This window comes from Zeus faber, assembly GCF_960531495.2.
Source record: "Zeus faber genome assembly, chromosome: 5".
Classification (NCBI taxonomy): domain Eukaryota; kingdom Metazoa; phylum Chordata; class Actinopteri; order Zeiformes; family Zeidae; genus Zeus; species Zeus faber.
In genome coordinates this window covers 17,942,515-17,969,204 of record NC_137192.1, presented here as the reverse complement: position 1 = coordinate 17,969,204, position 26,690 = coordinate 17,942,515, and the positions used below count along the sequence as shown (strand labels likewise).

Genomic DNA, 26,690 nt, shown 5'->3' with positions numbered 1-26,690 from the left:
GCAATTCAAAAGCCATAAAATTACAGTGTATGTTTGATTCAAATTTGCAGCGATCGATCGATGACTTTCCTCAAATGTCAAAACCATCCAATGAGGTAAGAGACACAGAGAAGATCAATTACTTTTGAGAAGCTCGGTTGATGTCGTCTAATAAATAGTCCACGTGTCACATTTTTTGTCATTTTCATCTAAATCTTAACTTTAAAATGGGGCTTAATTGAAAACTGACCTTCATGGTGTAATTGTAAGAATACCAAATTTTGCAATAAACCTAGGGTTGAAAACTTCACAGGAAATCCACAGGAGGTCATGGTCATCATTTCCCAAAAAGACTGATGTGGATTCTAATAAATAATTTTAAAAAGGGATATATTTAAAATGTCCTCCATCATCGTTCTTTGAAAAGTCTCTTCTGAGAAATGCACACACTACACACTACACACTAAGACAAGAATGTATCGCCCTTATTTGACCTAGTGCACCCTTTCAAGTGTTGGGAAACCGTTCTGGCATTTATCGATTTGTGTTTCACCATATGGCTTGGCGGTAGCGGTGGAGCCGAATCCACGTGAAGCACAAATAGTGGGTTTTTAACTAATATTTACATTGTACAAATATTTCAAAAGTTATTTGTTTTTCGCGAAGAAAAAAAGAAAATATATACAGAAAAATGAACCGCAGCGCTGCAAAGACCAGAAACTGAAACAATGTCCGGTCTTTACCGTGACAGGTCTTTTTTAAATTATTAAAATGTATTATTTTGACACACCCCCGCCCCCTCTGTCCTCACGTGCCAGATGCCGCCAAATGAGCAAAAAACAATAACGGACATGTTTGCTGCAGGGGGTGTAGCTTTAGCCTCTACTGTAGCCGCAAAAGCCGGCCACTGAGGAGGAGAAGGGACAGGGGGAGCAGGAGGCAGCGCGCCTGTGTGGGCCACGCCCCGATGACGACGATGACGGTTTACTCATTTAATTGTCGATGGAAATAAGACAAGGTAGCGTAATCGCAATGCTGCCAATTTAAGTGAGGCCGTGGCTGTGAGTGACCTTGATAAAGATGATGGAAAACCATGCTGGATAATATAGTACTGTACACCTGTAGCACTACTGTGCTAACACATATGCCTGCTAATGTATTAGCCTGCAGGAAAAAATTAAGAAATAAAAAACTGTTTGTCCTATGTTAATTTCCAGGTATTTCAGGTATGGTGTTAACTATTAGGATATGCTGCATGTGGTATGGATGACAGTCATTACTATCTGTGGCGGAGCTCTCCACCTCCAGTAAGTTCAAATTGTTTGGTGCCGCTCTCCATTGAGCAGAACCTTCACGTGGTAGGAGCATGAACTGCAGGTCAAACTCCCAAAACAAGCACACCGTTGATTTAATTTCCCATTACCAGTGTGGTGTTGTAGTTTCTTGATGAATGTGATGTGTTGATGAAGAAGGAGTGACCGCTGACGCTGACTTGATTAAAATAATAATTTTATTACACAAATCAGCATCAAACCAGACTTGCCATGGACGTCCTGGGAGAGAACAGGAGCCGGATATATTCTCTGCCAAGCGGCGCTCAGCACTCGCTTTTAAAGCTGTACAGAGATAACATACCAAATCTGGTTCCAACCCATAGGTGCCCGCTCAGCCGCTTTCTTGCCATAAATCTAAACATTTCCTCCTCTGGTCAAACTGGAAGAATCAACACAATTCCCTTTCCAAGAGGGCCTCTGAATAGACCCGTTGTTGTTTTCGTTCTCCGTATGACATAGAGGCAATAAATCGACAGTAACATACGTTAATATTATTACCGCACTATATCTCAGCTTTGGGAGCTCAGTGACCTCTTCACCTCAAACCTTCCAGACACCTCAGTATTGTTTAAATTGCACGGCTTGTTGCACATCTTTGTCAGGGAATTCCCACAATTCTGGTCCTGGATGTATAACCATGAAGGAACACTGAGTAACTTGTTTGATGGCCCTTCAAATGTAAACAAACTGTTCTTTCTTTTAAATTAACATCTTAAAGTCTCTTTTACATCCGGCAGAGCCCTTGGCACAAAGATTATCGGTTTGTGAGCCCTAAAAATGAGTTTTAGATGTACATTAAAGCCATTAAAGGTTTGTTTACATTTGTATTGTTCGTAAACATTCGAGCAGAACAGTCATTGGCGCAATAATAACAATTAAAAGAGCACACTGTCCATCTAGAAGTCCTGCTCTTCAAGAATATAGGACGATATAACCAAAATCCATACTCAAAAAAAAGTTCCGAAATGTACCTTGAATTGTTATAATCTCTCTAGGACGCGGATCTAAAAACCTCCGCGAAGCATCTCACAGTGGAGATGGAAGTTGTAAAAAAAGAAAAGAAAATAATGAAAGAGACTATCCTGGATATACAATCCAGAAGTCTGCGGGACAACCTCATATTTTCTGGGATCCCAGAGAACAACACCGAGTCCCCAGAAAAAATGGTGAAAGACTTTCTCCGCACCGCCCTGAAACTCCCGACGGACACCGTGAAGCAGATCACCCTTGACCGAGTTCATCGACTGGGACGCCGCGTGGGGAACCGTCCCCGCTCCGTCATTGCTAAGTTTGAGCACTTCAAGCACAAGGAGCTGGTTAAAAGCAAAGGACGGGAGCTGAAAGGAAGATCAACGACCGACGGAAAGCGCTGTATCCTGTCCTGACGGAGAACCGGCAGAAGGGTAAACGCCTGTCGATGGTTGTTGATAAATTATACATAGACGGTCTGTTATACCGAGACTCCTCCACCACACCCTGGTTATTCTGATCATAATGTATGCATTCTTATCGCTCACTCTCATCTCACCTTCCTAATTAACCCTCCGTACTTCTCTCATCATCTCACCTCCCTAATCCCTCTCTCCTTACTTCTCCTATCACTCTCACTCTATAATGTCTTTCACTTTATGTATTTCTAATCCGGCAATGTTCTGTGTTTATCTTTGTCTACTTGTCATTTGTTTGTGTAGTTGTGTATCCCTACAAACTTCCTACAATACTATGGCAGTGAAAAGGAATGGAAAGGAGGAAATCCCAGACTTATATATGGGAATACGTGGGAACGGTAGTATAGCTATTGCCTTGGATTCACTGTCCCATCACCCCCTGACTAGCTTCAATGACACCCATTAAGTTTGTTAGTTGGAATGTGAGGGGCTTGGGCTCACCAGCTAAACATAGCAAAATCCTAACTCACCTCACCAGGCTGAACCCCAGCTTCTGTCTACTGCAAGAAATTCCTTAAGAGGTAGTATTATTTCATTCTCCACTCACAAGAAAAAGAAAGGACTAGAATGCCAAAATAAACTCGAGCAGCGACTAAAGGAGTTGCACTCCCAACAAGCCCACTCATCTTCTGGGCAAATCCGAAATGAGATCAGGACAATTACATCTCAACTTGATACTATCATCCATCAAAAGACACTATTCCTTATGCAATGAACAAGAGCAAATTATTTTGAATTCAATGACAAATATGGTAAATCTCTTGCCAATCAATTGAAACGTGACATCATATGACAGCCATTAAAGATCCATAGGGTAGAATAACATACTCTCCGCAAGACATCAATAACATATTTAGAGACTTTTATGATAACCTATATCACTCGGATAATGAATCGAATATATCAAACATTCACTCATTCCTTGATGATACTGACCTTCCTAAACTTTCGATGGAGCAGGCTGCCACCTTAGATCAACCACTTACTCTTGAAGAACGCAGGAAAGTGCTCTTCTCTATGCCCAACAAAAAATCACATGGGTCAGATGGCTACCCAGTGGAATTTTATAAACACTTCTGGCCACTTATCTCCCCATTATTCATCAGAATGTTTACAGAGGTCAAGTCAACCTCCACCATGCCTCCGCACATGAATACCGCTCTCATTTCGGTTTTGCTCAAACCCAATAAGGACCCAACCCTCACCTCCAGTTACAGACCTATAAGCCTTATTAATTGCGACCTTAAGATTATAAGTAAAACCCTAACCAACAGAATTGAAAAAGTAATTCCATTTATAATTCACCCAGACCAAACAAGCTTTGTCAAAGGCAGAGACTCATCCAGCAATATGCGTTGTTTATTCAGTCTGATCAGCATATCTCAAAGAAACAACTTTAATACTATTATTGCCTCTTTGGATGCCGAAAAAGCATTTGATTGAGTTAATTGGACATATCTCTTTTCAATTGTCAACAAATTTGGCTTTGGAGAATCCCTCATTCAATGGATCAGAATCCTCTACAACTCTCCATCTGCTTCTGTCATCACCAATGGTTACACTTCACAGCGTTTCACTCTACAACGCGACACAATACAAGGATGTCCGCTCTCCCCTTTATTATTCGCCATCATTATTGAACCCCTCGCGGTGGCTATCCGTCTAAACAGTAATATTGTAGGCATACAAACAGGAAACTCTGTTCACAAAATCAGTTTGTATGCAGAGGATATCCCGTTGTACATACGGAACCCAATATCATCCCTACCGGAGGTGTTCAATCTTATGTCTAAATTGTCAGCAATCTCAGACTATTTAATAAATTGGACTAAAACCACAGTCTTACCACTCAGTGGGGGGGACTGTAAATGCTGCAACCCAGAAACTTCACTTAACCATCACAACGGGTAATATTAGATACCTTGGTATAAGGTATCTCCTCCAATCTATCAGATTTGTTTACCCTTAACTTCACTCCATTGCTCAACTCCATTGAAGAAGACCTCATTCGATGGAACAACCAACCCATCTGACTAATTGGTAGGATAGTGTAGAAGTTAAATTGTTATAAACTTTGTTCGTGGACGGACTAATTTTACTGTGGTGGGGCGGGCTTCCCCCTTGTGCAGGGCATGGGTGGGCATGGGGGTCCTGCCGGCTCGCCCATGGAGCGGGCGGCTCGGGCGGGTTGTCGGTCTGTCGCCGTTGGGCCGGGATCCGGGCACCCGGCAGTTCTTGATGATTTAAGAAGAAATAAAGACTTGCATTGCAGGTTGAGAACTTGAACTCCACTTGCAGACTAACTGTCCTGAATGCAATGGCATACAAATACTCCGTGTTGTATGCCCAGCATACCAACATCACAGGTTAAAAAGAAATAATAATAAATAAAATCTCTCTAGGAACAGGCTGGAGACTACTTTACCCGTTCTGAGCCTGCTATGATGCAGTCGTTTATAAATCATCGGCCAAAACAAGACGCAAAAAAACCAACAACCTATCCACAACCAACAACCAAACCACTCTTTTACAGGTTGCCTTGTTTTAGGATGAGATCTTTGCTGCCCTACTACGTGCTTGAGTATATATAAATACAGTATATGATAGAATACTGTGACGGACCAAGGGATCGCGTGGTTCAGCCGCTACGGCAGCACGGCTTCCTCTTCCGCGGCCGCCCAGCTGCCCCGAGTCACCCGAATCAGCGCCTGCATCTGTCTCACAGAAAGGAACCAGGACCCAGAGTGGAACGTCATCATCCTGCGCCCAAACTGATCATTATTGTCATTACTACTTTTACTGAAATGCGTCTTTCACTGGATAGATAGATAGATAGATAGATAGATAGATAGATAGATGGATAGATAGATAGATAGATAGATAGATAGATGGATAGATAGATAGATAGATGGATAGATAGATAGATAGATAGATAGATAGATAGATAGATAGATAGATAGATAGATAGATAGATGGATGGATAGCTATCCTTTAATACTCTGCATTAACTGTATTTGTTTTCAATGTGAATAGTTAGAGCCATCTGGTGGCTTAATAGTGCAACTGCATATTAGATCATTTCCTTTTTAAGTTCTGCTCCTGCCAGCAAAGGACAATGTTCCTAAACATAAGATAGGTGCACGAGAGCATGGTCGACATGTATAAATCTTTAACCCACAGTTTGATGTATATGTATGTGACAAAGTTTTATATCTGAAACACCACCAATGCTTTTACAAGAGTTGGTTATTTCTGCTTATTACTTGTTTAAACATTACATTACAGCATGCTGATCTTGTTTGAACTGTCTCACAATGCGTCCTATGATGTCTGCAGACAAAAGGTCAAAAGATTCTTCTCAAAAACCACACATGTCCGATAACCAAGTCATCACAACCTAAACTCAGAAATGCAGGGTCCATAACGAGACGGTGAGAATGCTGATGTCTATTGATATGCACATTCTCGGTAACCAAATCCGATCTGATTATTTTTGGGCAGCCCCCACCCGCCCCCCTGCTCACTAAGGGCTCTGATGAAATAAGCTGCAACAACCTCAGGTTTACTGTTTGTGGAGTTTTCTTGCATCCAGATGCTATGGCGTAAGAAAGTTTTATATGTTTTTATTGTCGTCTGCAAGTCTGCACTTCCAACTGCACTAATAACAATCCGGGGTCTGACTGGGCGCGGCCACTTGGAGGTGGATTGGGAAGGGTTGGTGTGTAAAGGAGTGACTTACGGAGGAATCGCAAGGAGAGGAGAGGGAAGTCCTTGAGTCTGTTTTGTTCTTTACAAGAGATGATATGCACAAGAAACCATCAACCATCATAAGAAACCATCAATGCACCCATTAACTTAGATGTCAAAGGGTGTGAGTTTATCATACGGGTCCATGTGCCAAATGTAATTTGTTCCCGGGACACTGTAACACCCCCCCATTTGGTCTAAGACCCCGATATCTTTGAATCCTCGAAACGCCGCTGGCAGTGATCAATATTCTCCTGCTCCTCTGACATTGCTGCAATGAATGTCTCCTGCAATGATTTTATAAACTAGACTATTGTTTTGTTTCCTCTAGATTTTGAGTTATTTATGTCATTATCTCGGGAAAACAAAGTTACCAGAAAATGATCCCGTTATCCGGAGAAAATAAATGAAATCACCTCGTTATCACAGGAAAACTGAGTAAACATAATCTATGAATGTATGGCCATGAAGGGCTTCCCTAGCAACCAATGATTTTTGCTTTTTATTTTTCAGCAGTGTGAAATATGTTCCACAATATATTCTACATGCCAATCAAATGTGTTTGTGTTTGCATTTCTTTTTAGGTGTTCACCTCCTCACCGTCTCCGTCCCCCATTTATTTACTGTACATCTTAAATGAAAAGGGGGAAAATAAGTGTTTTCTTCTTCTCTTGATTTGTTTCTGTTAAGAATTTGGAGAATGTCTTATTTAATTTTCAAATGTATTTAATGTGTTTTGTATCTGTTGTCTCTCACATTTCTGAAATAAACTAATCCTCGTTCCCATGGCTGATAAATGGAAAACCTCCTTTCCTGGACAGTCTTTGTTTAACCTGACCATGATCCAGCAACTGTGGCTGCTTTGCGCAACATTGGGTAAGTGTTTTTGCTGAAGTAAATAGTTTGAATTGGGGAAAAAGCCCATGTTATGTCATATTAAGTTATGTCATTTTTTTCCATAGAAGCAAAAATATCATTTGAAGACACATGATTGTGTGTTGCGGTTGGATTGTATGATATAATTTAAACATTTGTGATTTTGAATTACATAATAATAAACAGCTTTATGAAAGATAAATAATGAAATATGCAAATACCTATTTACATATTTACATATTTAGCTACTTTGTCCGTCTCTCTGTCATTCTGTATTTTTATGTCTTTCTGTCTATCTGCTTGATCAACTCATTTCTAAAATATCCACACCATCTGTCTGTCTCTCCACTTCAGAATGCATCTTTCTGTGTGTCTCTGGGGCTGGGCAGTCGGTCATTCAGCGGAGGCGATGTGCTTTCCAGGCCAAGCCCAACAACATGAAATACAGTGATATATCTGGAGATGTGAATGGGTCAGAGCAGCTCTGCTACGCTCACATTAAGTGTTGTGTGGGTTATTTTCTACTAGTCAACGGCCAGCTGGAGGTTGACCTGCTCAGTGAGTTGTATCCCAAAAGTCATTGGACATTTCTACAGTCCGACTACGTTCTTTAGTATATCCTGTATGAACAAAGTATTTGTTAGAATACAATTTAATGTCATCTATATCAATAATAAACACTGAAAATAATTTAAAAAAATAATAATAATTTGGTCCTCCCTCAAGTTACTGTTTTCAAGTGCATCAATAGATCTTTGACCAATGATCCCTTTGTGCTCTGTAAATGATTGCTGCTGTGTTTTTATTTGATGATGATGCTGAACTGTGTATTGCAGCTTGTGATGGGGCTGAAGATTCCTGCCCAGATACAACCTGCCAGGTGGTGTCCACACACTTTGACCAAAGACTCACCAAGTGTGTGTGCAGCGCAGACATGTGCAACAGCAACGTCAACATCAGCAGCTGGAAGCCAAAGCCCAAACCCAATAAACTCACACACTCCAATTCTGTAGGTAGGAAAACAGGCTGGTTACTAATGATTTCCTGACAGATACTCACACACATTCAGCCGTTAGATGGAGTCATTCCTATTTGTGACATTTATCACTTTATTTATATGTTATTTTTCAACATTGTTTTATTGTGAGATGTAATTGTATATTTTAAACTTTTTATATGCATCTTATGTTTAAGATAAAACAAGCATTTACTTGATTGGCGTTCCCATTGGAGCTCTTCTATTGCTGTCCTCCATCCTCGCTGTGGTCAAGTTGAGACCTCTCTTCAAAGAAAATGGTGAAATGTTTTATATCTTTGAATTAAAAATTAATACTTTCAAATGATACCATCTGTTAATATTTCAAGGCGCAATGTGTGTTTGTCTGCCAAAGAAACGCAAAAATCCAAATGAGACAGTTGATAGAATCATATGTACAGGCCTTTCCCCAATCTTGTGTAGATGTGGCCAGTCTTATATTCAATTCATGTGATATATTTCCCTTGACCTTGGCAGCTGTTTCTCTCTCATTTCTGCCCCCGACTGTCCTTGGTTTTTATCTGAGTTCTTTACTCCCTTTCTCCGACCTCCTTTCTGAGATTGTCACAGATTGCTGTTGTTGTTTTCTGGACCTCAGATCAGAAACGACAGCCTTCTCCCCAAGCTTTCACGCCCTTGTGTTCCTGTCACAGAGTGAAAAAACCTCAAATTGAGCATGCTGACATAGAACTACAGCAGGTACGCTGTCTCTGGTGTAATGGGCAACTGAACGGTGGAATAGTATATCATGAGGGTTATTTAAATGCTTGATTCTGAATATCTTACAGAAATAATGTTTTTTATTCCCTGGTGGATGTCTCAACTGTCTGCTGTACTGTATTTACATAGTCCTGTCTTTATACTCCCTCCAGATCGTGGGCCGGGGTCATTTTGCGACTGTTTGGCGAGGGAACTACCGGGGATCCGTGGTGGCGGTAAAAGTTTTCCCCGCAGGCGGCGACAAGGAGTTCTTCATCGAGGAAGAAACTCACGAGCTGCCGCTGATGGATCATTCCGCCATTGCTCATTTCCTTGGTGCTGTTAGGAACCACGAGGGCGGACAGTGGCTCATGGTTTTGGAACTTGCTGCATGTGTGGGTGGTGCTGAACTTTTACCAACGTCTTGTGTTCACATTTTGGAGATATAAAGAATTTAAAAAGGAAAGAAAATGTGTTCATGTAGTTTTGTTTGGTTTCTATGCAGAGACCTGTAGTACTCATATCCTATAATTAGATATAAATAACCTTAGAAAACCGTGTACAAGTCAAAATAAAAGTCCTCTATTCAGTGTTCTACTCAAAACACATTCCATAGTTAATGCATGAACCTAAACCTTTGTTTGATGACTCGACCTGATTTAGCTGAAGTAGCGGTTTCCTCTTCTTCTCAAACTTGACTCAGACTCCAGCTGAAAGACTCTTGGTATATTAATATTCACTTGTACCAAAAACACTTTTTTCAAAAACAAATGTTCCAAATGAATGCAGTCGAGTTCCAACTGTAGTGGAAGTATTGGATATATAAAGTACAAAGGCCTCCAAATGACTAAAGTAAAGTAAAAGTATTGTACTGAACTTCAACGCTTCCTGCCACCTGCTGCCACATTCAAATATGCATCTCTACTTTAGTTATGATGTCATGGGTTTTTCCATGTTGCTTATCATAAGTCATTATGTCATTGTTCTGCAGCTGCATAATAATACTGACTTGTAAGTACACAATGTCACCCTTCTCAAACGTTCCTTTACTTTACTCCCTTACAGGGTTCCCTCCAATCCTTCTTGTGTAACACGATGAGCAACTGGATATCAACGATGAAGTTGTCCCAGTCTTTATCACAGGGTGTGTCCTACCTGCACTCTGACCTCCACAGACATGGTATGGTTCTCTAGAAGCCATGGTATCCAGTGGTTTGTGCCAAAACATTGTTGATAACAACTTTTGGTGTTTTCTATATTAACATATATTTGTGTATGTATTAACTCTAAATCTATTAAGTGTGTGTGTGTGTGTGTGTGTGTGTGAGTGCGTGTGTGTGTGTGTGTGTGCGTGCCTTGTGTTTGCACAACAGGTGTGCACAAACCCGCAGTGGCCCACAGGGATCTCAGCAGCAGCAATGTGCTTGTGAGAGCAGACGGTACCTGTGCCCTGAGCGACTTTGGGTGCTCCACCGTTCTGTCTTCCTGTCCGGGACACCACAACTGGCCGTGGCCCACAAGGACGGTGCAGGTGAACCCTACTCTAAGCAACAATAAGCTGGTCAAAGAAAAACAATGTGGAACTGTTTACAGTGTCAATCAAAACTCCCCTGTGTTCTGTTTTATTCTACTGTAATCCAGAAAATAGCAATAGCTACATGACCACGAATGGGTCGAATAGCGTACTTGAGATTTCGATGTACAAAGTTATTACACATGAAAACATCCATCATAGCAGCTATTAGCATAGGGGGGATAAAGAGATGACAAGGGCTGAGAAATATTGACAAATATCACAACATCTTTTGACAAATCGATCATTTGAAGGTATGATCATTAGAAATATGAACATGTTGATGAGAACAACGAGATCAGTCTATGAAGTTCATATAATTACATTACTTCACTATAATGCAGCCTTAAAGACAACATTTAACTATATCATGATTATATCACAGAATCCACTGGGAGATTTAGGGGGAAAAAACAAATGTGCTGGCTTAAACACTTTCAATGTTCCTGTTTATTGTTATGATTATTATTGTTATTGTTAATATTATCATTTGTGTTTGTATTATTGTATTATAAAAACAACGTCAGGGTAGAAAATCGGCAAACAGAACCGTTTACAGATATGTTGTGAATGTTTAACAGTTTGGATTGTAATAGCCACATCCTAAAATTACAAGAGCAGTACTTGATTCAGCCGAACAAACAAGCAAAGTTCATTTACAAAGTACAATAATAGAATAATTGAATGAATGAAACGAGTCAGGGGTGTCGTCCCTCAACGACCTCTTCTTCCCTCAACGAACTATTGTTTACTTCCGAAAAATCCGGTGCGTTCGCTTTGCATTCAATGAACACTTTTTTTTTCTTCATATTTTTGTATTTTTTTTTTGTTTGTTTTTTTCACTTAAAAAAAATATACATTTAATGGTTTTTTTCCCCCCAGTTTAAAATGTTATTTAGAGTTTGGGTTTTTAGCGGTGGGCGTGGTTTCTTCCTGTGGAAAACAATGCGGAAGTAGAAGCTGAACCTCTGCACACCCGAGTCCTGATAAGCTTCTTCATATCAAGACTCCAAGGTAAGCTGCGATAAAAGACGCTTTCGATCGTCACTTTTTATTTATTTTTATTTTTTTTTACTTTTGTTTTTATGGAATTTGACTCAGAAGGGTCATCATAATTATTGGAGGACATGGAGCTATCCTACTATCGGTGGGCTGGAACTCCTGGAGATGGGAAAGCTGCTCGACTGTGAATTAAACACGCAGCTCTGTTCGCCAACATAAATGTCACCCAAAATAATGGCGCAGAAAAACGTCAAACTTATTAAACATAGTACAAATCGTAAAGACATTCATTTACATTGTTTGCCAAACCTATTTGACAAGGCTGTTGTTATATATATATATATATATATATATATATATATATATATATATGTATATGTGTATATGTGTGTGTGTGTCTGTATATATATATATATTGTTGTATTGTATATTGTTGTATATTACCAATGTTTTTATTTAAAAATGTAATATTAATTTAGTAGTTTGTTGCATATTGCCAATATTATTATTATTATTATTATTATTAGTAGTAGTAGTAGTAGTAGTAGTAGTAATAGTAGTATTGTTTTTGCTTATTGTTTTTTAACACTGCAACAATCAATCAATCTATCTATCTATTTACAGGAATTCATTTAAAGTCCACAGTTCTTGCTGCTCTCCCAAGGTCGCGTTATGTGGCCTAACCAAGGTAGGTCTAAATATGAAACAAGTCAATTTTGACAGTTTTTATACCTGGCTATGTTTAAGCTTTTTGTTTTAATCGTTTTGTTGATATGAATGTACACCTGTGCACGCACTTTTTTTTTTTTTTTCCCAACTCCAGGCCCACCTCCTCCTGTAGGGCCGCCAAACCCTGCCTACCCCCCTGGCTACAACCCTACGTACCCTGGCGCACCCCCCTCCGTAGCCTTCCCCCCAGCTCCAAATCCGATGGTCCCACCCGGCCAGTACCCTGCTTATCCTGCAGGGGGGCACCCGTCCATGCCACTACCCATGGCTCCTGGGGTGATGCCCTATGGAGCCCCGGGGCAGCCCCACTTTCCTGCAGCTCCTGGCGGTTATCCAATGGTCCCTCCTGCTGGTATACACCCGGGTCCATACCCTCATTCTCCCAAAAGCGGCCACCATAAGGGCCACCATAAGGGTCATCATGGTGATGCACTAGCAGGGGGGCTGGCCGGAATGGGAGTGGGGCTGGTTGGACATAAAGCCCACAAAAAGATGAAAAAGGCGAAAAAGATGAAGAAGGCAAAAAAGGGCCATAAACATTGCGGCAAGGTACGTTTCGCTTTGGCCGTGGGCTTGGGAACGTTCGGCTTTGAAAACAAGCGGTTTTGTAAGATTCACTCCAATCAACTGGCTAGTGGATCATAAAACTAGTTATTTTTTTATCATTAATGGGTGGGTATTCCTAACCCTTTAACCCATAATAGATATGAAAATTGTGACTCACTTCCCAAATTCTCCAGTGTATAAAAGTGCACAGACTTTGCACTGAGATTAAGTTGGTTTTTTTTTTGTTGCATTTGAGCACTTATATTTGCTTTATAAATCCTTGTTTGAACATATCACACCTTTTTAGCCGTAGAACACATTTGTTACAGGTCAGCCAGTACAATATATATATATATATATATAAATTTATTAATTGACAATAAACAAAAAGATACATCATGCAAATGACATTTTGTTTACATAAAGAGGATTTTTATACGATAAAATGTGTTTTCCACTTCCAAACACACAGTCCTCAAGCAGCAGCAGCAGCAGCAGCAGCAGCAGCGACTGATGCAATGGAAGAAATGGACGACAGCAGCTTAAAATCCGTCTCCTGTTTGGGACGTTCCTGCATGCTTTGTCTATGACCATGGACATTTCCCTTCGACTCTTCTTAATTATTATTTTTAACACTGAGGGAGGGAGTGCAGGCCTTCCGCCACCTTCAGCACTACATTTATATCAGTCTAACTCTTTACGGTGTTTTGAAAAATCATAACGAATCGACCTTTTAGAATAAATAGTCTAATTATAACAGTATCTGCCTTTGTCTTCCCGGTGCTGCACCGTCCCCGTGCAGTTCTTATCCCGTTCTGCTGTTTTGTTTCCGTTCTCTCTGTTTGAATCACGTGATGTGGTGTGTATGTGTGTGATGTGTCTACTGTAATAAGATTTAAAAAAAAAAAAACAACACTCTGAATTCAGGATCTGTGATCTGACCCTTGCTTTAAGAGCAGCACATAGATTAGGCTTACACTCAAAAGTCTGGTGATTATAAGAGTTTACGAATAAAATAATGGTGTGAATATAAAGCATAATAATAAATAATATAATGTATTGATACTGGTGTCTGTGTTCATTTCTTCCAAGATGATGGAAGTCAATGTAGAACCATCCTGTAGAACCGGTCAGTTAACGTTTCCAAAAATCGGTTGAAATGCTTTTTTTCCTCCACTAGTTGGCCACAGAATAAATAATAATAATTGAAAATATATGAAAAATCGACAACGAATACAACAGAGTCGAAGGAAAAAAAAACCCACGATATGTTCAGCAGAAAGATGAGTAAAAATAATAAACAGCCAAGTTTTAAGAGCAGGAAAAAACATTTGAGTCACTAAAGTAAAAGTCTTTATAATAAGACCTGAGTTTCGAGTGATTTAGTTATTTTATTTCAGAATGGTTGTAGATTTACCATAATAATATAATAACAATAATAATAATAATAATAATAATAATAATAATAAAGTGCGGGGGCGCGGGAGGGAAAGGTCAGAGGTCACCGTTTGTTGTCTTTGTGTAAAGGAGTGGAGCTCGGTCGCACATCACTCTTCCCTCTTCCCCCGAATCCTTTCTAAACTCTTCCCCCCCGGGTTTCTACCCTCCCGATCCTCTCCCCCCATTCTACCCTTACAACCCCACCCCATCCCCCGGCCTCACCGCACCGCAACGCCCGGCTCAGGTAAAGACGTTTCGCTCTTTTCCCCCCCCCCTCTCTCTCCGGGGAGCTTTTTAAATTCCCCGTTTACGATCAGGTGTAGGCGAAGGGAAACCGCGCGCGGCGGCTAGCGGGTTAGCGCCAATGCTAACGGGCTTCACGTGAGGCGGACAGGCCGCGCAGCCAGCGTGGGGTGATTTGGTGTGAAAGTAGAAGGGGGCAGTGGTCACGTTGGGTGATGATATCAGTGACTCGATTCAACCGCGTCGCCGGTGTGGCTTCACAGAACGATCCCCAGCGTGAATTGGACAGACTGTTTGTGTGGATAATGGCATCTGGCCACCTGGCTACCTAGCTAGCATGCTAACCACCGCACACATGCTTCATTCATTTCCCCCTTTCCACCCGATCCCCCAGTGCTAACCGGCTAGCATGGCTGTGGCGATAACATGCCCGTCTACTCCCAGCGATTGGACGCGGTCTTTTCTTCATCAACCTCACCACGTCTACGTTGGTGTAATGAAAAAGGGTTTGTTTGTTGATGATGTGCAACGTGTGTGAGCCAGCGTAAGCTAGGAATCGCTAGCGCCCCGGAACGAGCTCCCAAATTGTGAATCCCCCTCAGAGACTGCATGTGTTTAACATTATTAAACACATGCAGCTTCACTAGGTAGCGTTATGCCTCCGTCTAATAACATACAACGTGGAAACCTTGGATTCAGAACTTTTCTGTTTCCCAGTGTAGGTGAATTGCTGCAACTGTTAAGTTTAAGAGTCAAACGTATTTGTCTATATACATTTGATCCGGCTGGTCCTTATCGACAAATTAAAACCCGACCCTGTGATCAGGTCCAATCTGTGTATATGTAAGTGCTGCACACTGTAAATACAGTTATATTCATGTATACATACCTATTAACCATACATACACATCTGTCATTTCACGGCTGTACAATGTGACAAGTTATGGATCTCAATAGGATTTCCTTAAGTTGTTCATCAAGGTGGCTGTACTGTACCTACACATGGCCTGAGTGCATTATTTATTATTATTCTTTTTTCCCTGTCTCTTCCGCTAGATCCATCGTCGTGACCAAAGAATCCAATTCTGTACCAAGAGCTAAGTCCTGCACTGTGCCAGTTATGGACTCCGGTGTGATTGAAGGAGGGCTCAATGTCACCCTCACCATCAGACTGCTCATGCATGGCAAGGTCTGGCTTTTTCTACAAGTCTGTAATATTAAATGAAAATAACTTAACGCTGACAGTCATGTATCAAGGAAACCATACTGGATATGATAACAACAGCCGTTGCTTGATAATAGAGTCCTGTGACATCACAGAGGGGACGACTGGGACATAGTTCATCAGTGCTAATCGAGTCTTAGAGAGAGACGTGTCTTCTGCTTTTAGCCTTTCCCAGCATATTTAGCCAATAATGATCCATATCCGTGTTGTATCAAGGACACCGAATGGCGGCAATACATGATGTAGCTAACGTTCTTTTCTCCCCTGTTCGTCGTTTCAGGAAGTTGGAAGTATAATTGGCAAGGTAAGTGCCGGCGTGTCTTAATTCAATAAAATGCTGGTAGAGTTGGAGAGTATTCTGTATTTGATTAGGAAACTGATCCAATTCAATGTTGTGTTTATAGAAAGGTGAATCTGTGAAGAAGATGAGAGAAGAGGTGGGTTCTATGGAATAGTAACACTTTACAGTCGGCTCGTTCGTTGCATTATATCACAAAGGCGTAGAATCCACAGTTATTTTTGTTCCGTTTATTACAAATTCTCTGTTGGTCTTTTTGTAGAGTGGGGCTCGCATCAACATATCTGAGGGCAACTGTCCCGAGAGAATCATTACATTGGCAGGTCCAACCACCGCCATCTTCAAAGCATTCTCCATGATCATTGAAAAGCTGGAAGAGGTATGTCCCGCTTAATGCATCATCCCGATCAATCCTTACTAGATATTGAGGATTGCGGTAATTACTCTGATCCTCCATGGTATCAAGCCAATTTAATTTCAAGACACATTTTACAGGGTTTGACCCTATTTGTAATGCATGTGGTCTACATTTTCAATAGACATTACTCTGCCAGTCGGCCCTTACCATGGTCTAATCATGGTCTAACTCTAAAATCAACAACAGCTAATGGACAGATTATCCATCTGATCCACACATTTGATCTTTCATTCTGGTGATCATTACAAAGTCTGTTTACCTTGGTCTAAATATACATTTTATTTTAGGACATAAGCAGCTCAATGACAAACAGTACAGCGACCAGCAAGCCACCCGTTACTCTACGTATTGTCGTACCTGCTAGTCAATGTGGCTCCCTCATTGGGAAAGGTGGCTGCAAGATCAAGGAAATTCGAGAGGTATGTATGATGACATTCATATATTTAAAGGGGAACTATTATGCTCCTATGTACACACGTTAATAAAGGTCTCTGAGGTCCATAAAAGATGTTTTTGATGCATTCAAGCCATTGTAAACATGCCTCTAAATCTGTCATGCTCCTGGTGCTCTGTTTAAGTGGGAGGAGCTAGCCTCCCGAGGCCCCTAGTTCTGTGAGCCAAAGAGGTTTGAGCTTTACGCCGTGTGCCGTTTGAATCTACTCTGTAAACTTTGACCGATGTCACCTCATATGTCACCTCACCTGAAATATGTTTCTGAACAAATTTGAGTCAAGAAATAATCAATACAGTTGCTAAATTTTCACTTATTAGATCTACAAGGCCTCATTTAAAAGTTTGTTCCGACTTTCATTGCGGTGTGCGGAGCAGCGCAGAATACAACAGAGCACTTCCCTTGATTAGCTCTTAGCTTCGATGCTAGTGGGTCCGGATGTGCTCCAGCTGTGGGTGGAGTTACTCAGGTGGGGGGCGGTTCTAATTAGAATGACTTCCTTGGTGATGTGTAGGAGGGTAGCAAAGCGGAACGGCTTGTTTCACCACAGGACTTCTTCATTAGAACGCTCACTTAAATCTAACCAGGTTGTCATATTTGACAGTTTGTTTGTTAGGAGGCCCATCAGAGACCCAAATGTATGTACACAACCACTGAAAAAGCACAGTAGGTCCCCTTTAAACCATGGATCCTCAACAAATCTAGTGCAACTGACTGAGTAGGGCAGGTAAAAATAATTGTTGGAAATGTATTTGATTTGGACTCCCCCATCTGTGGAAATATGTTTTTAATATTGAATTACATTTGACTTGGCAGCAGAAGAAATTGAGTAAAATATTTTTGTTTTCAATTGTATGATATTTAATTAATCAACCCCATTGAAAATAACTTTAAATACACTAGACCTTCTTCTTTGAAACACTCATCTCATAGGAATGTAAGATAAAGCAAAGAGCGATAAGGCAAAGTCATATAATCCTAATTGTGTGTTTTATATGAACAATCCTGCCTGTTCATAAATATAAAATATTTGCCCTAGACTCAAATCCACCCATTTAATTTATCAAGCTTTATCTAAAGATTCTCTGTCACAACAGTCAACTATTGAGATGACATTGAGATGACAAGATGATCCCTATCTCACAGATCAGTAGTTTATTTTTCAATTTGCTCCCTCATTGTGCTCCAGTCGACAGGTGCTCAGGTACAAGTGGCAGGAGACATGCTTCCCAACTCCACAGAGCGTGCCATCACCATTGCTGGCACTTCTCAGTCTATTATTGAGTGTGTGAAGCAGATCTGCGTGGTCATGCTTGAGGTGTGTATACACTCTTGATTGCAATCAACTTCAAATTTCTTGCAACAACACTTTTGTTGTTCTGTGTGTTAGCCAGCACAATGCAAGAGTTACAATTGTGGTAATCAGGTGATTTATTTTTTTTATAATGCCCATACAACTTACTATTTTCCAGAATTTAAAACAAGTTATGTGCATGTCCATTTTGTTGCTTTAAAACCTTGTGAAGTTCTGAGTTCTACAGCTGAAAGGAGTATCAATCATATATATTCTTGACTCTACAGTCTCCCCCTAAGGGGGTCACCATCCCCTACCGGCCCAAGCCTTCAGGATCCCCTGTCATCTTCGCAGGCGGACAGGTACTGATTAAACTGGAGTGACATGTTGCTCTTTGTTATTTCCCAAAGGTTTTTCATACGCAATTTACTTATTTTTTATTCACTACTACTAAAATGTTGAGCATGCATGGGAAGCCTTAAATGTGCTTTATTGTAATTATTATTATTTTTTTTTACCTTCTGAGAGGTCTGTCACTGTGCATGTAACGCTGTGGAAGCAAGTAGAAAAGGCGTGAGGTACTTGGTGTGGATGCTTGCTTTAGGATCGGTGTTGTCAAGGAGGCAATCGCAGTGACAATTTCTGTGATGGTTATTCAAATTTTGTGGCACTTCAGATTTTGGAGGTGTATCTCAATTGTTGCAGCTAACTTCCTCCATTGATCAAAACTGAAACCAAAGAATTGCCACTTTGATAATTGCTGGTGCTGCCTGTAAACATGCTTTCATCTTACTAAATGCGCTTTAATTCTCCGAAAGAAAAAAAATCTCGCCCTTTTCCTCGTTTGTTTATTTTTTTTGTTTGTTTTTTTGGTTTGTTTTTGCTGATGTCTAAGATTTCTCTTTTCCCAATTTGTGGAGACTTTGGACAAGACGTTACCCCGGACAGATTTTCCTGCTCTGCCCGTATGGCAGATAAACACTTGGATTAGTGTCCAAGGGACGTAGCTCGCAGAGTATAGTGGGAACTATGCTTTGTCGGAAGTCAGACGGGAGGCCTATGAAAGCTTTGTTCTCATTTGTTTCAGGCGTATGCTGTACAAGGACAGCATGCGATTCCACAGCCAGATGTAAGTGCGGTAGAAACCTCTACATCCTCTCCCGCCTCATCCCTCATTAAAATAGAAAGTAAAATTGGTCCATCAATCATTCCTGAGTCAAATGCGTGAACAAGCACACACACTCGCATCCCTCACCCAAAGAAGTAGAGCTGGGGATATCCTTGTTGGACTGTGTCGTAATGTGATGCCTCCCCTCCACTTTACCATTGTGATGATTTTAAAAGCTCGCAGAACAAAAGTAGTTCAATACAATAATGGTAGTTAATGTCAATATTTTTTTTTTTTTTTTTTTTTTTATGTTGACTCGTAGACAGTTGGTACATTAATGTTTGTTTGTTTGTCCAGACTCTCCACACTTCCAACACATAACAGTGCTGTCCACCCATTTTATTTTTCTAACTTCATCCAGTGTCTGTCCTTAATTCTGTCACTCATGTCACCCCTGTTTTTCTCTTCACCTCTGCACTTTGCTCACCATGTTTTGCACACTTGTCTCTAGGCTGTCGCTGCCTCCAGAATGGCATGCCATTTCGTACACCAAATTTGTATTGTATTTACTATAAATTAGTATTTGATAGTACGTCGAAGCATCATGTGGTAGTTGGTGTGTAACAAGTCAACTAACCCATAAGCGTTGTGATTTGTTCAGATTTGCCTCGGTTTTTAAGCACAAATCTATTGCTGAGCGATGCATTCTTTTCATGTTCTCCTTTATATTGCCCACGGCTGCTGGCTGTTGTGTTGTTGGATAAGAAAAAGTTCAGCTTAACAGCAGTAGTTGTTATTTAAACCATGTATTGTGGTTGGGTATACTAGAGATCTTTTCTCCTGAGGATTTGTACCAAACCCAGGACTCAAAAGACTCACGCAACCTGCACTGTCAAAGAGTAACTATGGGGAACTACATAGACCGATGCCATGAAAAACTAAAATGGTTGGAAATAGTGGTGGGGTGGGGGGTGGGGAGTCAGTATTTTTATTTTTTTTTATGGTTGCTTCTTTATACTGACTCTTTTTCTTGTTCCCATCTTCTCTTCTTCCCCTTATTTCCCCCATGTCTCTCCCTTCTCTTGCTCTCACAGTCTTCCTCTGCTGCTATCTCTCCACAGCTCACCAAGCTTCACCAGCTGGCTATGCAGCAGAGCCCCTTCCCCATTGCACCCAGCAACCAGGGATTCACCGGTACACTGTCAAAGCGAGGCCACATGATATCGGTCCATAAGCTGGAAATGTAGTTCTCATTGAACTCTTAAATTCGGATCTTTGCCTCCTCGCTCGTATTTAAAGGATCATGATTTTTGATGCATGGATTGATGGATTGGATCATATCGATAGAGATGTGTGCTTGCGCTATACTTGTGGATGTAGAACTTTTCCTTGCTTGTTGGTTGACCAGGAACTGGATGTGTTTTTGGTACCATTACCGATTGCCTTTATGATAATTATCATTAGATTTTTGTCTCTTTCAGGAATGGATGCTTCTGCCCAAACTAGCTCCCATGAGATGACCATTCCAAATGATGTAAGAACTTCTGACCGAGTGGATTTTGAATATCTGAACTATAATCGAATAAGTATATAACACTAAGGTCATATTTGCTTTCCAACTATGGTTCTAATATTTATCCAAATGTTTTATACACATTTTCAAAAAGCTAATTAGCAAATCATTTTCTGTTTATATCTGTGCTATGTGACGTTCTATATAGCCCTGAGGAAAAATAGATAAATACGCCTTTCAGGGAGGCCTCATCAACAATGCATTGTCCTTTAATCCAGTTTCCTCCTCACTTCTGCCTCTAGTTGATTGGGTGCATCATTGGCCGCCAGGGGGCCAAGATCAATGAAATCAGGCAGATGTCAGGCGCTCAGATCAAGATTGCCAACCCAGTCGATGGCTCCTCTGACCGCCAAATCACCATCACAGGCCCCCCCGCTAGCATCAGCCTGGCAGAATATCTCATCAATGCGAGGTAAGATGCATGTACGGATACCAGCGCTCGACAGGTTATTCATACACTCAGGGATTTATTTAAAATTACTTGTATTATTTGTAATCAGTTGTATAGTCTATGGTATAATCTTCGAACGACGCACTCAGTCTCGCTTTCATCTCAACTTGGTCTGATTAAAATTTTAGGCTATGAGTGTGAAGAAAATAATCATTTGGAGATGGATTCTGCCACCTTTTTATTAAAAAAAAAAAAAAAAAAAAAGATTTTGTTTCTCTTTTTATACCATTCTCCTTGCTATTATTTTCCCATTTGTTCAGTTTGGTCATGCTTTGATTTTACTTATTCTTCCAACCTTTTGAGATGTGCTCTCAATATTAAACTAGTTTCTGGAAAAAAAAAAACAAAACAAAAAAAAACCGCCTAACGTGCTAACCCGCTTAACCTATAGCATGTACTGACTATCAGGGGGCATTACAATACGACTTCATGGCATTTCTTGCTTCTGTCCCAGCTAATATTTGGTTACCTCACCAATGTGGTAGGTCTGATTACATATCACATTAAGCTCCCTATCATCTGCCTAGACTCCATCATTCTAGTCATACGTTCATTTCCTTCTTCCCTTTTCTCCTACCCTCGATATTATCCCATCCCAGAAATGTTAATTTTTTTTTTTATTTCTTTTTGTATTTTTTTACCCCCTCCCCACACACACATAGATAACCAATGACAATTACATTTTATAAAATATCTAAAATTAATTTATCATCTTCGGCTTGCCACTGAGTCGCTCCATGCCAAATCGTCAACATTTTGTGCATTCAGGCCTGAATAAAGAGATCATAAAGAGATGAATAGCTTTTTTTTTAAATGACCATACAGTACAAAACACTGACATTTACATAACCCCTGATGGCATTTGTAAATTTTTTATACTAGTGCAGTGCCTGTTCAACGGGCTGCACTGCAGACGGAAGTGACTCAAGTCGCAGAGCCCTCAAGCCCCGCCACGCTGCTGCGCACGGCTTGCTGTTCGCGAAGCCCCGCCCCACGATCTGAGCGGCTTGCTGTTTGCTGGTTTAATTCAAGGTTTATTAATATGATACGCGTAGCGTGTCCAAATTACACCAAATTTAACACTACATGTCCTTGGGTCCCTAGCAATACACCTGCCAAATGTGAAGTAGTTCGAATGGATGGTTGTTGAGGTAATCGAAGGACGGACAGACGGACAGTGATTCCTTCCTTTGTAGTTAGATTGCCTCTATTTTTGGCTTTTAGAAAATTTACACGCTATGGTGAGAAACCTACTTGAAATCTGCTGGTCCTGCTGACAACCACGGTATTCCGCATTTTGTATCTAAATTCCCTGTTAAAACAATGATTTTGCCTTTTCAAGGCAGGGAAAGTCCATAACCAATTGGAAGACATGTGAAATGTTATTAGCAAATACACAACGGCAAAATTACGTTACCATATCATTTGAATTATCCAAAACCCAAAAAGGGAATGTTAAAAACATGGCGCCAGAGAAGCCCGGCAGCGCATTGGCTTTAACACTTTAGTTTGGCGTTAGCGACTTATTCATAATGAGTACTCTGCCCTCCTCCTCCTCCTCTGCAATCCTTAATATCTGGATTTTTTTTTTTTCCCCCCCCTTTTTGTTTTTGTTTGTTCATTGGTCTTACTTCCATGCCAGTTCTCCTACTTGCCTCACCCCTCCTCCCAGTTTCTCCCCCACCTTCGCCAGCCTGCCCTGTGACCCATCCCGACTGTGTGTCCCTGTCTCTCTGCTTGTCTTTCTTTCTACAGTGTAGAGTCCTCTAAACCTCTTCCCTCCTCCTCATCCTCCTCCTTGAACCCTCAACAGAGCAGCCTGTGCCCTCCCTCCACAACCACTACTACTACTACTTCTACTACCACCACCACTTCCTCCTCCGCTGCTACCTCTTCCTCCTCTTCCTCCTGTGTGGTGCCCCCCTCAGCCTCCATCCCTCTGTCCTTGTTGGCTCCAGGGCCGCCGCCCCCTCCTCCCTCTTCCTCCACCTCTTCCACTGACCCTCTGCTCCCCAGCTCTCCTGCCTGTGTCTCCAGCCTGCTCAGTCTCAAGCCCCTCCCGCTCCTGGCCCTCCATGTTGGCAGTGGGGCGGGTAGCTCCGCCCCCTCCATCCCCCCTGAGCCCAAAATTGCCTCAGAGTTGGGCTCCAAGTCTAAAAGGCGAAGGCTCTCCCCTTACTAATGTTGGAATTATAAGTCATCTACCACTTTAACTTAAGTGCTGACAAAGCTTCTTGTCCTCTGCATCTGCGCTCGCTTTTGTATCTGGCTGTGCCAAGTCACATTTGGGGAAACGCACACACACAACAAAATGTTACGAAGCCACAAACATGGCCTTTGCCATATTTCTGGTTGTAATTAATCCGCTTTGAACGTCTTGTCTCTTTTTCCCTCTTTCTGAAGCATTGCTTAATAAGACAATTGTGTTTCTAAGGGAGTTGGAGCCCTTTTTATTAGCATGGGCAATGGATTATTTTCCTAAATGTACATGTTTTACTGAAGCATTTCTCTATTTGTGTAAGCTTTGCTCAGGTAGCAGCTCTCTTAAGATGTCACCTAGTTTTCAATCGATGAAATATACAGTCATTAAGTGTCACTATATGTATATATTACCAGAACTCGTGCCCACACAAGGGTAGTTATTGGTTTGGTTTTTTAGGCAATTGCCCTCAGGTATCAAATTCAGTTAGTCAATAGGTAATTTGTGCAGAATGTCTCCCTTTCCCCCTGGAACAAAGACATCTCCAGTTAAACTCTCAAACCCTGTCATATTTTATCTTTTGAGTTAGGGTGAAGTTTCAACCACAAGGAGTTGTCAAGGGGACATTGAATATTTTTTCGGTCATTGGGAGTTTTAAATTGATCCGTTATTGCGAAAATAGCTTCAGATTCTGATGCCAATCACTCGTGTTCACTCACAATGATCGAAAAAATGTTTGGTTTTAAAAAAAAAAAAAAAAAAGTTCTGAAGTTTTTAAGTGTTATGAATAGTGAGATTTGATCGTGTGTGTGTGTGTGTGTGTGTGTGTGTGTGTGTCTGTGTGTGTGTGTGTGTGTGTGTGTGTGTGTATAAGGTACATGTACGTCTTGTATGGTATGACTGCATGCTTTTTTTTTTCTTTTTTTTTTTTCTCATTCCCTGCCCCTGGTCTCTTGGTGTTTGGGCCCTCTGCTATCTCTCTCTCCAGACTCTCCTCTGAGGCCACTGGACTGGCGGCCAACTGAAGACACTGCATCTGCACTGCACTAACTCCCACCTATATATCAATTGCTACCATGAGCAGTCAATGCAACTATCCAACTGAGAAATTTATATATTACCCTGCCTCTCCCTCAGTTATAATCCTGTCAACCGCCATTAATTTGATGCTGCATTTATTTATTTTATATTTTTGTTTTTAGTCAAATGGTGAACAATTTGGTTTTTAACTCCCCTTTCAAGTCCAGTTGGAGGTTTTAATGGTTTATTTTATTTTTTATGTCATCATTCTCCCTTTCCTATATCTTTCTTTGCCATCACAAGAGTGTGGTTGGAAAACTCTGGATAGGCATTTAGATTTAGTTCTGTACAGCCAGAAATTTTTTTTTTGTTTGCTTTTTTGTTTCTTTTTTTTTTTTTTTTTCTTTAAAAAGGAAATGACCAAAAAACAGAAAAATAAAAAAGTATCAAAAAAGAACTATAGTGACTTTATTTTTGTTGACATTTTTCCCCTCCCCTGACATCTCTCTCTTTAGTTCTATCCATTTAATATCTCAAATCCTACATGTTTGGTATCTGACAGCCCTCACCCCTCCGTTTGACATTGTCACCCTAGAAAGTATGTAGCCTCTACAGTCACCCATTCTGTTTGGTTCCAAATATGACAAGGACATCTAACACTAGTAATAATGCGATCAGATTCATTCAAATTTAAGATGTGTAATACTGTGCATGTCACCTTTCCCCCCCCCCCCCCCCCCCCCTCTGTGTCATTCCTGTTTTCCACCTTCTGTTGTTGGCCCTGTATTCATGTGTTCATACGTTGCTCGGGCTGGGGGGCTTTTAGGGGAGGGTTTGGCTTCAGGGGCAGAGAAGGAGAGAGGGTTCTCCTCGCTTTTTTGTAAAGACTGATATATACTAAAGTTTGAATATTTGTTTTAAAATGGAGGAAATATTTTTTTTAAACTACCAAAGGGGGGTCAACTCCCGCACATTGACTGGTTTGTCTACGAATGTGATGAGGCTAAGAACTGAATCAATAAACTGGGAAACTAGACAAAGAGGGGTTGTGACTTACACTAGTTTCCTGCTCTTTGCTTTGCTTAAGTCAGATTTTATTTTATTATTTGCAGGAAAGAAATCTTTTTGTGCACGTTTGAGACTGTAGACCTGGGTGCCACAACAATGTTTAAAAATAAAAAATAAAAATGCAGAAATAAACATGTGAAATGCTGTGAGAATTTTGGTAGTTGCTGATGAAATAAATTCAACACATTCACTGTTTTGAGTTTGAGTGAAATTTTATTTTAAATTGTTCTTTCTTAAATATATTTATTGTACACAGTTACAATACACAATGCAGTATAAAAACCTAATATTTCAACGTAATGCTTCCAATCATGTTGGGGTGAGTGTCTCTAGAACCCAGCCACTAGAAGGCAGTATTGTTGCTTTTTGGCAATATTGTACTATTATCATTTCCAGAAGTGTATATGTTGAGGGGGACAAATAGCAACTTTCCAATGCTTGAACAATCAGGACTCATCCAAAAATAAACACAAAGTGCCTATAAAATACAAAAGCTGCCATTTTTAGCTTATTGATTGGATACTACCAAGTCACTGGGTTGGTCAGTGGAGCCAAGTATTATACTCTGAAGTCGAGTTGAGTAATCTGTGGCGAGAGGGCTCCTTAAAGGACACAGACTCTACTGAGATCAGCTGATATCAAAATCTGTACATGGGGGAGCCCATACAGCTCACAATTACATTTTTTTTTTTGTAATTTACTTAATTGTTACTTAATTGTTCTTAGTTGTTGAATTCAATCATTGACACGTCTCGAAAAAATCCTTGGGCGTCTGTCATTTCTGTCCAATGTGCTGAGAAACCACCTGGCTGATAAGCAACAATTTCAAGATTCAAATTTGCACTAGACTTTAAACTTCCTGGGATTTGCTCAGTGCCTCAGCAAACGCCAACCACGTGATATTTGAGGCTTCACCTGTAAAAGTTTCACAG

At 40.7% G+C, this 26,690-nt stretch overlaps 3 protein-coding genes across 5 annotated transcripts; all 3 read left to right on the top strand.

Moving 5' to 3' along the window:
- Positions 1–8,460: 8,460 nt before the first annotated feature.
- LOC307230579 (anti-Muellerian hormone type-2 receptor-like) lies at positions 8,461–10,781 on the top strand (the record flags this gene model as incomplete). Its single annotated transcript, XM_080001015.1, has 6 exons — positions 8,461–8,465; positions 9,074–9,119; positions 9,293–9,514; positions 10,185–10,299; positions 10,493–10,650; positions 10,761–10,781. The coding sequence occupies 6 exons, from the start codon at positions 8,461–8,463 to the stop codon at positions 10,779–10,781; spliced, it is 567 nt and encodes a 188-aa protein (XP_079857141.1).
- Positions 10,782–11,633: 852 nt separating this feature from the next.
- On the top strand, positions 11,634–14,011 carry prr13 (proline rich 13). The gene is made up of 4 exons (XM_080001472.1): positions 11,634–11,706; positions 12,319–12,382; positions 12,518–12,972; positions 13,442–14,011. The coding sequence occupies exons 2-4, from the start codon at positions 12,367–12,369 to the stop codon at positions 13,481–13,483; spliced, it is 513 nt and encodes a 170-aa protein (XP_079857598.1). The 5' UTR covers positions 11,634–11,706; positions 12,319–12,366; the 3' UTR covers positions 13,484–14,011.
- Positions 14,012–14,561: 550 nt separating this feature from the next.
- LOC307230879 (poly(rC)-binding protein 2-like) lies at positions 14,562–25,951 on the top strand (the record flags this gene model as incomplete). 3 transcript variants are annotated; one of them, XM_080001352.1, is made up of 13 exons in its annotated part: positions 14,562–14,653; positions 15,709–15,841; positions 16,158–16,181; positions 16,282–16,314; positions 16,438–16,554; positions 16,881–17,012; positions 18,234–18,362; positions 18,626–18,700; positions 19,426–19,467; positions 20,541–20,640; positions 20,928–20,980; positions 21,262–21,431; positions 24,659–25,951. In XM_080001352.1, exons 2-13 carry the CDS (start codon positions 15,773–15,775, stop codon positions 24,693–24,695), a joined length of 981 nt encoding a protein of 326 aa, XP_079857478.1. In that variant the 5' UTR covers positions 14,562–14,653; positions 15,709–15,772. The 3 variants fall into 3 exon arrangements, with proteins under 3 accessions (XP_079857478.1, XP_079857477.1, XP_079857479.1); XM_080001351.1 differs by lacking the exon at positions 24,659–25,951 and adding an exon at positions 23,226–23,652; XM_080001353.1 differs by lacking the exon at positions 19,426–19,467.
- Between the last annotated feature and the right edge of the window lie 739 nt (positions 25,952–26,690).